At 45.3% G+C, this 16379-nt stretch overlaps 1 protein-coding gene across 2 annotated transcripts; it reads left to right on the forward strand.

Annotated features, from left to right (window-relative positions):
* Window positions 1-1450: 1450 nt before the first annotated feature.
* Window positions 1451-4800, forward strand: bod1 (biorientation of chromosomes in cell division 1). 2 transcript variants are annotated; one of them, XR_007385351.1, is made up of 4 exons: window positions 1451-1750; window positions 2068-2192; window positions 2934-3250; window positions 4362-4800. XR_007385351.1 is itself a non-coding variant. In XM_048995223.1 (3 exons), the coding sequence occupies exons 1-3, from the start codon at window positions 1613-1615 to the stop codon at window positions 3130-3132; spliced, it is 462 nt and encodes a 153-aa protein (XP_048851180.1). In that variant the 5' UTR covers window positions 1451-1612; the 3' UTR covers window positions 3133-4357. The 2 variants fall into 2 exon arrangements, 1 of the variants encoding a protein (XP_048851180.1); XM_048995223.1 differs by lacking the exon at window positions 4362-4800 and having other exon boundaries at window positions 2934-4357.
* The last annotated feature ends 11579 nt before the right edge of the window (window positions 4801-16379 follow it).

Below are 16379 nucleotides of genomic sequence, written 5' to 3' on the forward strand. Positions count from 1 at the left end.
AGCAAGATGGCCTCCACAATGTTCCAGAGTCTCGGCAGAGAGCCCCTAACTGACCAGGGACATTACGGGGGAGACCCGAGCGAAATCCACAGGGAGCACCCTGAGAATCAGGGTGTCTTCCTCAGTTATGACCAGTGATAATCTTGGCACTGACGGCTGCCCATAAATTGCTTAGCTACAATTGTATCCTTTAGTCTTCAACATAGCGATGAGCTGTGAGCAGAATAATGAGCATATTCACACAACGGAAACCAGCAAAGATAACTTAACGAAAATGTTAGGCGCAGATACAAACTTATTTTGGCTACATCATGCAGCAGTAATTAATCGGTCTGCTTTCTCCAAAAGGTTACAAGGTCACACTCTGTATGGTTTACATCCACTTCCAGTTACACGTTTATAACGTCCTAATGATTACCTTCTCTAAGTGTTATATAGCGCCATGTAACATCCCATAAAAGGCAGACAGAGGCCAAAGCAGCTTACTGGAATTGTTCAGACAATTAGGTCAGCTATTGCTTAGGTTAGAAAGGCAAACATTCATGGTATGAAGACACATCAATCAAAACTGCAGGCAGGAAAATCAAACATGAGAGTATTTATACATCTACATTACACCCAGAAGCATTCACTGAACTTTGAGAGAGCATGGTGGTGCTGATTATTTAATTTTAATTGTCTTTTATTTAAATATATTCCTCTGTCTTTGTAAAGCACTTTGAATTGCCTTGCGTCGGAATTGTGCTACATAAATAAACTTGCTTTGCCTTGAGGTGTTATATTTAGTCTGGAGTAGAGGTTATTTTTAAATTGCACTGATTCACTGGATGGTGAATTATTAATATTCGTATTACTCGTATTACCTGCACGTGTGTATATTTACGTGACCCCCTGCAGTAGATTTTTTTTTAACTAGAGGTACGTGAGCGAGTGATCAATGAGGAAATACGGACGATTCTCATCCTCACAGCTAAGCCATACAGCCCAAAAGCAACATTATATCTCCATCTGCTGGTCTTACAGTATAGTGGCAATAAGCATTTCTTAATGTTTATTTAACGTTCCTAATAACAAGTCGTGATCAGTTATAGGTGCATGCTGTATTTTTAAAAAATAACTATTCAGAAATATTATATGTTGCAATATACACAGATCATACAAACAAGAAACATTACTTCATTTTACTGTTCCTTACGAAGATTCATTTGATCGATTCTTGTTCATAAAGCGTCTGCGCAACAAAAAGCTTTCAGAAAAGGATTCAGAAGTTTCAAAAAGAAACATTCGGCAACAAATTCGATAAGACCGCAATTTCAAGTAAATAGTTGGAAAACAACCAACCACGACTGTAAAACAACAAACAACATACGCACACATTTCCCAGAAACCCTTGAGGGAAAACCCACACCCGTGGCTTGCAGTGCATGCCGGTCTTTGTAGTGCAATTATCTATTCATCTTCCGTTTTCCCCGCTAGGAATTGTTTCTGCATGTATCATAAACCATTTCGTTTTCACCCGGGAGCATTTTACACGCAGGGGCATAAAGTCATACCTAAGTACCACGTTAAATACCCTTAGACTCGTCGGGGCGGATTCGGCTGCATTTTGAGGATGGCGGAGGGCAGCGGCAACGCGGTAAATCTGCCTCCGGGAGACCCGCAACTTATAGGCCTAATCGTGGAGCACCTGAAGAGCCAGGGGCTCTTCGACGAGTTTCGGAGAGACTGTATGGCAGACGTGGACACAAAGGTTAGCGCACTTAGCCGCCTTCTGCTTTTCGTGTGACTCTTTTTTTATTTAGTTTATTGCAAGTTCTACTTTCTTTTGTTCTGCGGCGCCGCGGTTGCGTTGGGTCCCCGGCGGCTAGCTAGTTAGCATCATGGGCGCGCACGCGGCCAGCCGCGGAGTCACTGACACCCAGCAGTCCTGCTCAGGAAGTTTCTGACTGTGCATAGCGTCGGCGGCGTGACTGCACGCCTGTACGGCTGGCTCTGATCGTGCCTGGCATCCGTTTACGCTTCTTTATTACTTTACCCATCCATCCACCCACCTACCCACCCACGCAGCCGGCGTACCAGAACCTGCGGCAGAAGGTGGACAACTTCGTGTCGAATCACCTGAGCACACAGGAGTGGAGCCCGGCCATCAACAAGAACCAGATGCGCAACGGACTGCGGCACAGCGTCGTGCAGTAAGACCACCCCGGTCCCGCCACCCCACTAATACAGCTAATTCGACCATGTATGTGAATGTGATGCCGTTTTATGTCATAAAAACGCGTCAGTCACATGTCAGTCTAATGGCACTGTACTTCAAAACAGCAAAAAAAAAAAAAAAGTTACATTCCATTTAGCAGGAAAAGGTGCATTATTACTATTATTAATTTATTTATTTATGAAATCCCACGAGTACTCAAGGCTGTAGCCATGGAGTTAGCATTAGCCATAATTATAATATATACGGGGGGGGGGGGACATTGAGAGCACATCTAAATATTGCAGGTCATTTGTTAAGTGTATAACGAGTCAATCTGGTTATTTTTTTAATCAATAAAATAATAATAAAATGCCACAAGTACAAACATAGAAAATAGCTGCATTGTATCCAGGGCCATAATTATAATATATGCTGAATGAAATATCCCCCTCCCCAATATTCAGATGTGCTCACAATGCCACCCTAAAATACGTTCATTATGGCCTTGACCCCCCCCTCCATGTTGATTCCATGGTTATGGCCTTGGTTGTAGGTTCCACCCACTGCCGGATTCGTTGAGTGTACAGACAGTCAGTCTGGGATAAGGGGTCGTACCACGTGTCCCAGTTCCAAGCTGACATACTGATAGCGGGCCTCCTGTTTCTCTGTCGGTTACCTTAATTGCCGCCGGTGATGGACGCATATGCCTGACAGACTGTGTCTATCGTCTGGGCAGGTCCGGCATGCTGGAGTCGGGCGTGGACAGAATCATCACACAGGTGGTGGATCCTAAGCTGAACCACACTTTCAGGCCCCACATCGAAAACGCCATCCACGAGTTCCTGGCCGCTGAGACGAAGGATGAGGCCGCGGCAAACCCCGGCCCTGAGGCAGAACAGCAGGACGCCGTCGGCACTGTGCCCCAGACACCGTGACTCTGGGGGTCTGGAGTGACCCCTAAAGGGCTTATCCTGGGTGACGGATTGGAGCTTTGGCGCTTTATGAGCATGGTTGACTAGTGCGTCGGGCCACAGAGAGGTGAAGCTGATTACCGTAAGCACTCGGGGGGCCAAAGAATGAGCGCAAAACGTTTTAAAGACATCATTGGTGGTACTGAAAATGCACCTCAGGTAGGGCGTCGTTAACACATGATAGCACAGCTGGTTTGATACAGCTATAGTAGTGGCTGCTCACACACGCAAATACAATTACTCCGGCTAACGAGGGCAGATTAGGGTCTTTAGTGCATTTCGCCAGGTGTGGCACCTCGAGCCACTTCACAGAAGATCGATTTAAAAATGTGTAGTATGGAATTTTAAGGTCGCCGCATTAAAATTCCATGTTAAGCATTTTTAAACTGTCCTGTCTTTCATTTTGGAATTGAATTGATAAAAGCAGACAGAAATATTAATGCAAAGTAAAAGGAAAATCCACTAAATGTGGCTAATGTGCTGTACCTCCAGGCACTGGGTAAAAATGAGCCGAACACCTTCATCCTGTCAAAGGGTCACCTTTAGCGCCACGCACGCATAAATTTAGTAACACAGATGCATTAATTCTAGAAGTATAGCATTGATTCCTCTCCATTTTTAATGAGGTTTTAAACATTTTTTGACTTGAGTGAAACCATTTTATCGCAATTATGGTATTTGTGTTTTATATATATGATTTTGCTGCACCCCGATTATGTCATTAAAGGCTACTTGCATAAATCTTTGGAGATCACCGGCGAGTCATAAGGGACTCCCTTGGTGATGTAAGCCTGGAAGGAAGCTAGTTAGTAAATATGAGTCAAAAAGGTACGTCGCAGGTGCACTGATTGCAAAGAAGAACTGTAGCATCCCCAATGCAGGAGGTGCCGTTAGCATCCCCAATGCAGGAGGTGCCGTTAGCATCCCCAATGCAGGAGGTGCCGTTAGCATCCTCAATGCTAATGCAAACCTGCCTCCCAATGGAGTCATGCAACATTTTTAAATGATACTTCTAAACTGCTGTTAATCCACATTTACATGGTGATGTCATGGCCTCCATTAAGCTACTGAATGATGCTCTTTTTAAATGATTTTATATTTCCGTTTTAGTTGTTTGTATTTTGGGTTGGGACACTTATTTTGAATCTTAGACCTTTTTTGTTTTTTTTTTTTTTTTGTTTTTTTTTTTCTAGATCTTTCTTCCCTCCCCACTGAGTGAAAACAAATAAAAGTTCTGCTGTGAAATTCAGCGTAACACCAGGGACTACATGTGTTTAGATGTTAACTGAGCAGCTGGCAAATGGCATTAGGGACATTTGAGGAATTGACGTGGGACTGGCGGACTATTCCCTTTTTGCACCCTACCGGCAATGACTTTTCCCCCTACTGGGGGGGTATCCACGTGGACGGCCAGGCACCCTGCCGCGGCGGGCTTCGTCTGATGCTGATTGGAGGAGACGATGTTGGAAGCCTTATCCAGCGTGCCGGAGAAGCAGGAGGCTGTGTTCCCGCTGCACTGTTCATTTATATTTTTTTAATTACCTTTGTTTTATAATGGGCTCTTTGGCTGAAATTTTTGTATTTGATTACAAATGGTGCCTGATTTTTAGATTAAATTTGCTTTTGATTGATCTGAGTTCTTTTTAATGGAATAAGTTACTATTCACCAAATACATTATTACAGTGTTTCCCCAATCTGGTACTCGAGGACCAGCAGACGGTCCATGTTTTTAGCTCTCTACTGGGAGTTGGGAGGGAGCAAAAATGTGGACCGTCTGTGGGTCCCCGCAAACCATGTTGGGAAACACTGCTTTATTGTTAACTCATTTTGTGGTACATATAGGAAAAGGAACCATCCTTTAATGTATTTAACAAATGGGATTTGTTCTGGTAGATTTCCCCCCTCTGTAATTCTGAAGTCAGGGCACTCTACAGCTGTTCAGCTGCGCCTTACTATATAAGATATGAGGACAGCGTATTCCTGTTTGCCGGCTCAAACCGGTTTACTCGACAGACTACCTACAGGGGTGACCAATCAATATACCAGGCCAGGGTAAATCAGATGCCCGTCTAGACATCTTTACTCTCATGTTGCTTTGGGCACCTGACCAAAATCCCTGGGTTAATGTACTCAGTGCTGCCTGTGATTTGGTCACCGGCCAACTGGGCATGTTGTGAATTTAGCGCTTATTGAAGAGCTTGGGAGCATCCGTTGGGTTTTGAATAAATGCTAAGCCTTATGGGGTGGACTTCCTTCAGAGCAAACTCACCCCCTCCCCCGCCCTCTTAGTGAAGACTGACCGTAGTCTCCTGCCACGGCAGAGGGTCCCTCATCGCTGTGGGATCGCTAGAGGCACTCTCTGTGTCAGCTGTAAAATTTGGGTGCCAGGCTGAGCTGTCAGCTTGTCAGCAGATTTTGACGCACTCCGGCAAATGAGTCACCCTTAAGTAAAACGTCACCTGCGTCCCTCTGTCCTGTACTTTCGCTGTCAGTTATTTTGGTGAACATTCAATATGGCTGTATATTAAATTCCAGCATTTTTTTGTTCAGATATTAGCTGATAGTCATTTACATAGGAATGGTACAGTAGAAGTACATTGAAATTCTTGTGCGTAGCTACTAGCTTTCAAGATAGAGGAAATAAGGAATTAAAAAAATGTTAATTCTATATTATAATTTTTTGAGAAAATTTCCATTATTTCTGTAAAAAAAAATAAATACAAAATACACATGCAATAGCTACTTTCTAATTAAAGTGGCTGCTGTTGTCATGGTAACCGGGAAGCTATGCAAGGCCGAGTCAGTCCAGGGCCTGCGTGGGATCCCAGGTCATCACGAGCCATTACGGGCATTTCAGGGACATTTCAGAGTCAATTTACCAGAGCATCCTATCTTTGGGCTGTTTGGAGGAAACTCACATTAACGTAGAGAGAGGACAGCTGTGATTTCATTTAAAAAACCCATCATGCAGGAGGTAGAAGGCAACAGCACCACCCCGCACTTGGAGGTAAACGCAAACTGTAAAAATGTTACGCTTTTGAACTTGTGTGTCACCAGCAGCAACGTGCGGAGAATGAAGTCCTAACGCGACAGGTGTCCTTGGTTAGAACTGCAATTAGACACTGTGCCAGTTCGGTTGTGCAATCTGGAGCGCAACCCGTGCTGTGAAATCGGTGGCGGTCGCCAGGGAGTGAGGACGCAATGACAGACAGGGCAGGACAGGACAGCGCAGCGCGTCGCCCAGCGGCTGGGCGTGTGTCAGCGGAGCATACGCGGGACGGCGATTCTTGCACGTCCGTGCTGCATTTCTCCGCTGGCCGCAGCGGCCGTGTACGTGAGGCCTAGCCCTGGCCCCCGGGACGCTACGAGGGAAGGGGGCTCAGACGGAGCATTGTTGAATGTTCCCGGCGAGGAGAGTGAGCGCTTCTTGCCAGCCTGCTCAGAGCCGCTTCTGTCTCCGCAGTCCTGCCCTTGCGTAAGCCGCAGATCTGGGCAGCTCGTGCAAAATACCGCGCGGGGAGTGCGGTCACGTGACCGCGCGCTGGCTTCTTTAGCAAACTGCCTCCTGCGGAACTCATTTAATGTTCGCTGCTTGAACACAGCTCTACTGGGAAAAGCACAATGAATGAGTGGATGGCGTTCTTGTCCGTTTAGATTCATTTGCAAATGCTAATCGATACGCAAATAACAGCTGAAGAGTAAATTTCCAAAACTAAGTCCATTAGTTGTTTTTGACATGAGAGGCCTAAAGTCAGGCTTACTCATCATGTTACAGTATCGGGGATCAAAACTCATTCGGTCCTCATGCAATCGAACAAAGCACTTTAGTTAAAATTTCCAAAAACTCACTAAGTCCATAGAAATTGTCTGGAAGACATATCCCATGGACTGAGAGGGTTTTGGAAATGTGCTCTGTAATTGTTATTTTGTAGGAAGAAAATGTCCAGCTATATCAAGACAAATAAAATATGGCATCCATCATTCCCGGTGACTGACAGTAGGCTAAATACAATGAAACAAACCACATAGTCGCAATAACAGTTTACTGGACTGAAACTACAGTGAACTTGATGCATGTCAAAACTAATAATAGGACATTTAATTCCGGAACAAAGCTTATATATTTTTTACATATATGACTTTGCAATTCTACATCCACAGCAAAGGGAAACATTTCTGAAATTTCTCTTTGATCACTCAACAATCGCAAAACCTCACACTTAAATCTGCCACCAATTTCGTGAAATAGCTAAAAAAAAAAAAAAAAAAAATTTAAACACCGCAACGTGTCAGGAACTGGACGTTACACAGAGAAACCAATCTGATGGACCCGAAACGAAAATGACAAATTTGATCAAACTTAATTTGTGAAACAAATATCAATATCTTTCAGCTGCTGGAACTCGTCTCGCGAGGTTCAGCACATGTTGAGGAAACGTGCGTCTTTAATGAGGAACGTTTCCAGACCGGGGCGAGGTAACGCAATTCCACCATGACGCAAGTATCTGTTGACGCCGTTTAGGACGTCTCGCTGCAATTTGCCATCTGCAGTAACTCGATGCGGCTCTCCCCATGGCAGAATCTCGACAGCCAGCAGTTGTAACTGAGAAATGAGGCTTATCGTTAGTCTTACTTGCCTTCCCCCCTCGCTCCCCTCCGCTCCTCCATCGCGAAATTCTCCCTAAACTGAGCTGATTGGCTGCTTCGGAAAAACAATAACCACCGGCTTCCTATGTCAGGTAATTCCTAGGCATCCAATATGACAACGGGTAGAGTGCATCAAACAATACTCTGGCAACCCCACAGAATAAAGAAATAAAACATTCTCCGTTCGCAGAAATGCACGGTAGGGTTTGCCATCGCATCGGTTGGTTTGCAGACGGGAGGGAGATATATGGGAGTGTCAGCTTTGTTCTCTGTAGGTCAGAAGCCCCCCCGAGTTGATTCCCAGGTATTTTTGTTGTGTTATACAAGTAATGTGTCGTTAATAATACACCTATGATGCTCGGTGTCAAACAGCTTCACTGCTGTTTCATGCAGTTAAGCTGGGCATGGAGATATCTCCCACTTTCTATCACTCCCCCCCCCCTCCCCCACGACCCAGTAGGATAAGCGGCTTGGAAAATGGATGGATGGATGGATGATTAGATATACAATGTGCGCTAGTGGTCAAGTCAAAACATGCACGGGTGTGTTTGAGAGTCGCTGCAAACACTGGGGAGGTTTTAGCAGAGGTTTTGAAATTGCTAAGCTAACACACTTTGACAGGCATAATAGCATAGCTTTACACCAACATTTAAACATTTTCTTTGGCTGCCTAAGACTTTCGCACAGTAGTGAACCTGGTGTGGGTTGAGACTGGATGCTCTGATCACAGGGCACATCCTTGCCAGTGGTTCCAGAGCATGTCCTCATCAAAGAGGAATTCTACTCTGACATTCTCAAGACAGGTTTTGGCTTAGCGATGACTGAACGTTGAGTTCAGTCAGTAAAAGTCTGAGTGAATGAGCTGGAATGAGTTCTGCATAAGCACGCGCTGGTGTCCCCTGCCGAGCGTTCCCAGCGACAGTCTCCGGAATGACGAGGCCCAATGTGGATGGGGCTTATTTGACAGGGGCTGGACTGGACTGAATGCTGGTCTTAGAGAAATACTATGCAGTGCTTTGGAAATGCTAGTCATTTGCCAGGAAAGACAAGAGTAAGAGGATGGGGAGTCAGGACACCCAAGAGAGTCTCTGTTTGGTTGGTCTTTGATGTGGTCGAACTCTGCCAAAGCATTACCATTCCCAGTAAAATAAAATCAGTATTCAGTTAAATCACGCTTGTCCAGTGCAGCTTAGGATGAAGGTTGTATATAGGGTCTAGTGTTTCCAGGATAATGGGTTTGATTTCAGACCAGATAGTAGGACAGTTCCTCCCAGAGAAATCTAGAATGACTCATCTCATGTTTATTTATTTGCAGTGACTCATATTTGTACACGCATACATTAACTGGCCGCTAATTCAGTGCACCTCCTAATTTCAGCCATTTCAGTTGTGTAGATTAAGACTATTTGCTCGTGGTCAAACGGTCGCTGGTTCAGATCCCGCAGCCGGCAGAGTGATGTTGCCGTTGGACCCGTTGGGGGCTTTAAAAAAAAAAAATAAACCCCTAACCCAATTACTCCTGTCGGGGGCTGGCTGACCCCATCTTCTCCATCGTATGTGGTTTGGTAGAAAAGCGACTGCCCAATGTAAACAGAGGCAGTACTGTTAATAAACACTTTGTATGTATGTCAGATCTGGATTTCAGTTCAGCTGTCTGACAGGTAAATACTGCAAAGGAGCTAAAATAAAGGAACGGCTGATGGCACACTGTTCATTTAGGGTTATTTTTATCTTACATCCTATTTTCTTGGTGCCAGTCCATGTTTCTCATTTTGCTTATATTGCTCTGGGCTGATGAGAGGTCTGACGGGCTAAGCCTCTGTGCCCGTGATCAGAAGATTACCAGTTTAACCCTGCAGCCTGGGCAGGACGGTCACATGTCTGTGGGCCCTTGAGGAAGACCCTTAACCCCCCCCCCCCCCCCCCCCAGCTCCAGGGGCACTGCAAGTTGGCTGACCCTGCAGTGTGACCCCCCCAAGCTAATCGAGACTAAGATGAGGCAGAGAGAATAATGACATGTAATACTTGTGCAAATGGCAAATAAAAGGCGAACCTGTTATTTTTCTGTGATATTTTGTTGAGGAAATACAGACAGGCAACCTGCTTTATAAAACCATGTCATTGCTTCCGGCCACAACTGGTGCAACCTAACATCAACTTAAGGCACAGTCTGTGTTACATTACATGCTGAGTGGACCGAGTACATCGCATCGGCCATTGGTATCGACAAATATTATGAAGTAGCATGGAGAAGATGATCAGCTGTGCTGGGGAAAACAATAAATCTCCCCCCTCCACGGTAGAACGGACCATGTTTTCCCAAGAGGTCCCGTTATTTAATAGGAACTGTTCGGTTGCTTGGTTCCAACTATGTAAGTTGCTAACGTGCACACGAGAACAGAAGTGCGGTCAAGTGTGCATATTGAGAAACACCTAGGGATTGTAGGGCCTGGAGACTATCTCAGGTAGCATAGGACACATGGCAGGGGAACACCCTAGGTAGGGGTAAACTCTAGGCAGGGAACACCATAGGTAGGGGTATACTCTAGGCAGGATGTCAGTCCACTTCTCATACATTGTTGAGGTATTTCGGTTCACTGGCCTACACAGAATGCCCAGAATCATCTCACACAACATGGGAAGAACATGCAGACTCCATGAGCACAGTGAGGCCAGACTCCCCAATCCGAGACAACAGAGCTGCCCACTGAGACAGAGACACCCTGCAACCCTACGTTAAGTTACATTTACGCAGCGTGTTTTGGATTTGTGTTGTAACTCATAGGGAAGGTCTGACACACACAGTCAGCCAGATTCATCTTTCATCGGCGTGCTTCACTTTATTGATCCCGGTAGGAAGGCATATGTAAAAAAAGAAATAATGGAGTGAGTGAGCGAATGAATGAAAGAGTGATTTAGTTGGGATGTCCATATTTGGCATTTACTGTAGAAAGCAGATGTCAACATGAAACAAAGGGGAATCCCAGGCATTTTAAGGTCCCAAAAACAGGATAAGTTTGGGGGGGGAAAAAGGACGTAGGTCACCATAACTTATCAGAAATTCATTGAAGTTTATCTGACATGCTTTAATTTCATTTGTAATTTATTTTTAGATTTGCTTGATTGGCTACTAGCAAGAAGTGCACTGAAATGCTTACTCGTTCTGTCACAATCAGTATAACGAATGACTAACAATAGTAAGAAAGAGAGACTGATAAGGGCCAGCAGACGCACACGCCTTGAGTCCCAGGAACGTGCTCCAGAAGACAAAGCTGCTCTTTAAGGTAGCGAATCTGAACCGTGACTCTCGTCTTTCAAGAGTCAAGCTAGCAGACACGCGTCTCCTAAGACACGTCGGCTCCTGGAGTTGAACTGTTCCTGCCGTTTATAATGGAGTCTCGCGGGCAGCAGGGCCATGCAACGCGGAACGAGATGTACCAGGATGTCCGGGAGAACAACAAGCCACGCAATCCAACTCCTCACCTTACGGGGCTCCCATTGCGAAACGCATCCCGTGATCGGCGCCTTCTGTCTCCGGCTGATGTCACGCATGGCGGGTAGGCTGCAGCTGTAACGAGGCACGTTACAAATAAATGGAGTGTTATTTAAACTCTATAACTTAATGCTGGTCTGATTTAGCCAGCGTGAATAAAAGCCATTAGCGCCCTCCAATTAGAGGACCCAACAGCCAATCAGAGGCAGAGCTCACGGCATGCCACTTAATTATGCTGGTTAGTTCCGCATCGTCAGCTCATCCATCTATCTAGATTTCACATCTGGAATGGGTATGAAGGTCATCTGATTCTCAATCCAGCTGGCCGTCCAGAGTCAGGGCTGATAATAGTGGGAATGTGTCTTATTAGTCGACCTTGGGGACTGCCATGTGATCTTCTGTGGACTCGAGCCAAATCCCTATATGATTATGCTCGGAGTGCCTCGGGTTGTGCAGGCGTGGTGCTGCTTTTGGGGGGCGGTGATGACGGAGAAAAGGGGCGGAGCTTCCTGTCTCCTCAGGCGAAGACGGTGGAGTGTCTAGCCGCTGTCCGGCTGACAATGAAGTGACAGGGGAGGGGGGGGTACCTTTTGCCCAAGCGATTGGTATTGTCCCCTCTTTTGCAGTCCTGAGTCCCCCACATCCATCACTGATTTTTTAGCATTTAGTGTAGCCTAGCGTACCCTGATCGGCAAATTTCACCAAGCGAGGCTACCCCCCCCCCCCCACTCCAGTTCCAACATCTGCCCTCGGGGCCGATGCCAGTAATGTGAAAGGTCAGCCCAGTACGCTTCAATCCAATGCAGTCTAGGAAAATATTTGTATAAACGAACACCATGATCCTGGGTGATCGACAGTTCAGGGAAACCTAGTCTATATATATATATATATATATATATATATATATATATATATATATATATATATATATATATATATATATATATATATATATATATCTCAACAATGTGTAAACTGGGAGGAATTCAAGTATCACGAGCAGATAGGCACGCACTCCGAAGATCAAGCCATTCGTTCGGAGGTAAGGGGGGGGTGGGGGGTCTCATTCATTTCGGAGCGCAGCGAACACTTCAGCAAACCCCGGAACCTTTCACTCCCCCGAGAACAACCCCGGATCCCCCAGTGCTCCTTGTGCTTCAGCTTCGCAGCAGTAAACGACAAATGTACCGGAACACTTCAAGGGGGACTGCGGGACGACGGGCACAGCTGAATGACCGTCTCACGTAAGCGCTGAGAGAGCTAGCCAGCCGTTGCCAGGGTTGGCGGGACCCCCCTCAGCTCTGGCGACCCCCCAGCACAGATTCCGTGCGGCAGGGGTAGCGGCTCGGCCTGGCAGCGCATCCCCGTCTCTCGCGGATTTCCGGGTCCCATCCGCTAACGAGCGCTAGCGTTAAGACCCAGATTAGCCTTTATACACTGTTCACATTGGTGGCAATGGCAGAGACCGCAGGCCAGAACCTGAATATTGTTGGTTTGAGTCCCAGGAAAGAGACCTCTCATGAGAGAAAGCGACTTAGCCCGCATTGCCCTAGTGATTTTTTTTTTATCTTAGCTTCAGAAATTCTAAGAACTAAGATTAAATATAGTCCTGCTTAACTGTAGATCCGTTTACATCATTGCTTAGGCCTGGACTGTAGGGTATCTAACTTATGATCAAGTTGCTTTCTTAAATAAGAACATTTAATTATTAACTCTCCCTGACAAATACATCAGAGGTGAAATATATTGGAATACGGCGACTGCGAGCTGTAATGCAAGCAGTGAACATCGCGATTAATTTGAAGGTATTCATAAAACCACATCCTGCAATACCTGTTCATTTGCCATTTCTAATTGTTTAAAAGCCACAAACTTCAGCTGCAAATTCGAGGTTCTTTTTGTCTGATATTTCGCTTTTGAAGTTTATATGCCTTTATGTCTATTCTATAACTTGTTTAAACATTTAGTGTACGTTTTAAATAATAGAATCGGTTTGACCTTGATATCATTTACTTCATTCATACTCAATAAGAGTTCATTTTAATATATTGCATGAATAATGCATCTTTACTAGGAATATTACGACACCATCAGTGCCCATGGTCTGAAGTGCAGACGGCAGTGTGTCCTACAGTCAGGCACCCGGACGGGTCTGTAATCTGCTTTTTCTCAGGCTGCAAAAGTGTTTATTTTAACTGAACCTCCTCCAAAACGCCGACTTACTGCTCTCTTGAGAAGCTCTCTCTCTCCCCCCTCCCTCCCCCTCCCCTTGGCTGAGAGCGACGGCTATTAAATCTGCCCGAAGGTATGAGGCAGTAACGGCCTTCTTCCACTGCATCTGTTCTGTCAAATTCTTACAGTGCAGTCGGGTCCGCGGCCAGGTGGCCGGTACCAGGGACTCTGCCAGCCACGGGTTTGATTCCGCTCCGACCATGTCCCATTTCCCCCTAACCATCGCATTCCTCCATAAACAATGCCTGCAGTTTTTTTTCACCCTATAGATCAGCGTTTCCCAATCCGGTCCTCAGGCACACACAGACAGTCCAGGTTTTTGCTCCCTACCAGCTGCCTGTCAGACAGTCCACACCGGGAGCAAAACCTGGACTGTCTGTGGGACCCCCAAGGACTGGATTGAGAAACGCTGCTATGGAACTATTTTATAACATTACCAGTACAGCGACTGAATACCTAATTGAACATGATAGTATGTGTAACTACATTTAAGTCACACCAGCGAATAGAAAATCTCACATATTTTTCCGAGTGGAGATTTCGTCTCGCCCTATCTGCACGCGCAACACCATAAATCAGATCCCCTACGATCGCATTTAATCTGGAAGTTAAATGAAGATTTATGGGAATGACGGTTAAGATCCGTGACATCACGGAGACCACATGTCTCTGCGGAGTGATCCGTCTGACTGATTTTTTTAAAGTATAATATCCCCTAGTAAAGGATGTCAAACTGCTTCCCGTTTCATGAAATATCACATGCCTTGCTTAGCAGCAGTTGAAAATAAATACTAAAGGTTCTCCATTCTGGGTGGGTATCTGCATGGCTTTTGTATAAGCAGCGTGTTTTATTATAATGTACTTTCACAAAGAAGTTGCGCGGAAACGCTCAGTCTGGTATACTCTTGTTTAACGTAATCCCGGACGAGCCAGAAGAATGAATGAATATTCAAAAAATGTCGCCTGCAGCGGTCCACATTTTTATACTTGACACTAAAAATTCCTTAATGGGGGGATTTATCTTGGGCTGCGATTCTAACAGGCCCACTTATGTGAGGAATGCTTTCCAGGAGTATTTAAGGCAGATGAGAGGCCAGCTGACTCAGCCAAATACTAGCATTGGCGGCGGTGACTTTCCGTGTCTGTTAGACATAAACAACCCGGGACTGGAATGTGGTTTAAATATATATATATATATATATATTATTGTGGATGCCCAGTGGGGGTGTATTAGATTCTTGTGGGATTACGAGTCTTTTGGTTCTGAGAAGGGATACCAGTTTAAGGCAACTGGCTTAACAATGGAATTGAATCATTCATCCATCCATCCATCCATCTGCTTATAGGGTTGGGGGTTTGGAGCCCACCCCAGACAGCTGGGGTACAAGGCACAGGTTCACCCCATCACCACAAAACACATACACAAGCACATGTTTGGACACTCCTACCTAAGCTTTATTTGTACTATTTTCTATATTTTAGAATAATTACAAAGACATCATAACTATAAAATAACATTTATGGAAATATGGGGGGGGGGGGGCAGCTCCATGGGTCTGGATTCAGAAGGTTGCTGGTTCAAATCCCAGTCGGCAGAGTGTTCCCACCATTGGGCCCTTAACCCCAATTGCCCCAGTGACTGGCTGACCCTACTTTCTCCTCTACGCCAGTTCCATGAGGTCCCCTCCTGGGATGCTTTTCCAGCCGTCCGGAAGGAGGTCCCACATATGCTGAGCACTCATTGGTCGGTTTTCCTTCACTCTTTGGTCAGACTCCTCCAATACCATTTCTACCATGTTTAAGTCAGGTGACCAAGTCATGTGATACCGCACTATCACTCTCCTTTGTAGGTGGCTTGGCACGTCCAAAAACTTTTGACTGCTACTGTATCTTCAGACTATGGGAGAAAACTAGACGAATACAAACTGAACCCCCAACTCTGTGATGACAGGGCTATTCACCGAGTTCACTGCTCTACACTTTCTCCCTCTCACTTCGATAAAGAAAATAAGAAGAAAAATTTTTTTACAACTTATTCACCAGAGATGCTTCCATAAACAAACATTTTTCTTCTGGTCGGTGCAAAAAAAATGACCTCTGTAACAAGCGATTACAGCTCAGAGGCAGCAGAAAATATCAAAGTTAAGACAAATGCGAACAAAATGATATACTGGCAGCTTGAACATAAAGTACAATATAGAAACAGTACAAATGCAGCTTCTTCCAAGCAACTGGCACTTGACCATCAGGATTCCACAAAAAGCATCAAGTCTTTTTTTTTAGCTAGATAATTGAGTAGAAACTGCTGTAGGTGTTGCTGGAGTACCCAAAGAAAATGAGGACAAGCAAATTATATACGCAAAGACCCAGAGTTGAGATTTAAAGCCCGAACCCTGGACACGAGAGGCCACAGTTCTGTCCACGATCATCAGCAAACGGGAAATCCAACAAAACGCAAACATATTTATACGCAGCAGACAGAATTCGAAGCCTGAAACCCTTGATGCTGTTAGCTGAAATCCTGGGAGCAGACAGACAGCACATAAAACGAAACAACATTCAGGACACGCATGAGTCCGTTTGATAACATTAAAAAAGACTGGATTAGGTACGTCACCTCCGCCCAGAATTTAAATCTGACCACGACGATCGTTTCGTTCGTTTTTAACTGTGCGAGCGGGAATTACAGCTCCCAAAAATACATCTCGGAATACCACTGCTTATTTTTAAATGCTCATATATGGTTGGAGAGTAACTGTGACTTTCTATCATTCATTACAGGAGTCCTTCGGAATAAAACTGAAGTTACAGACGCTTGGCAAGGCCACCGGCACAAAG

The sequence above is a fragment of the Brienomyrus brachyistius genome, chromosome 24, assembly GCF_023856365.1.
Source record: "Brienomyrus brachyistius isolate T26 chromosome 24, BBRACH_0.4, whole genome shotgun sequence".
NCBI classification, from domain to species: domain Eukaryota; kingdom Metazoa; phylum Chordata; class Actinopteri; order Osteoglossiformes; family Mormyridae; genus Brienomyrus; species Brienomyrus brachyistius.

Bases quoted from the DNA above. Each gene is read 5' to 3' on its own strand.
- bod1 (XM_048995223.1), top strand. From the start codon at position 1,613: ATGGCGGAGGGCAGCGGCAACGCGGTAAATCTGCCTCCGGGAGACCCG. The intron at 1,751-2,067 runs GTTAGCGCACTT...CCACCCACGCAG, and splicing joins TGGCAGACGTGGACACAAAG to CCGGCGTACCAGAACCTGCG. The intron at 2,193-2,933 runs GTAAGACCACCC...TCGTCTGGGCAG, and splicing joins CTGCGGCACAGCGTCGTGCA to GTCCGGCATGCTGGAGTCGG.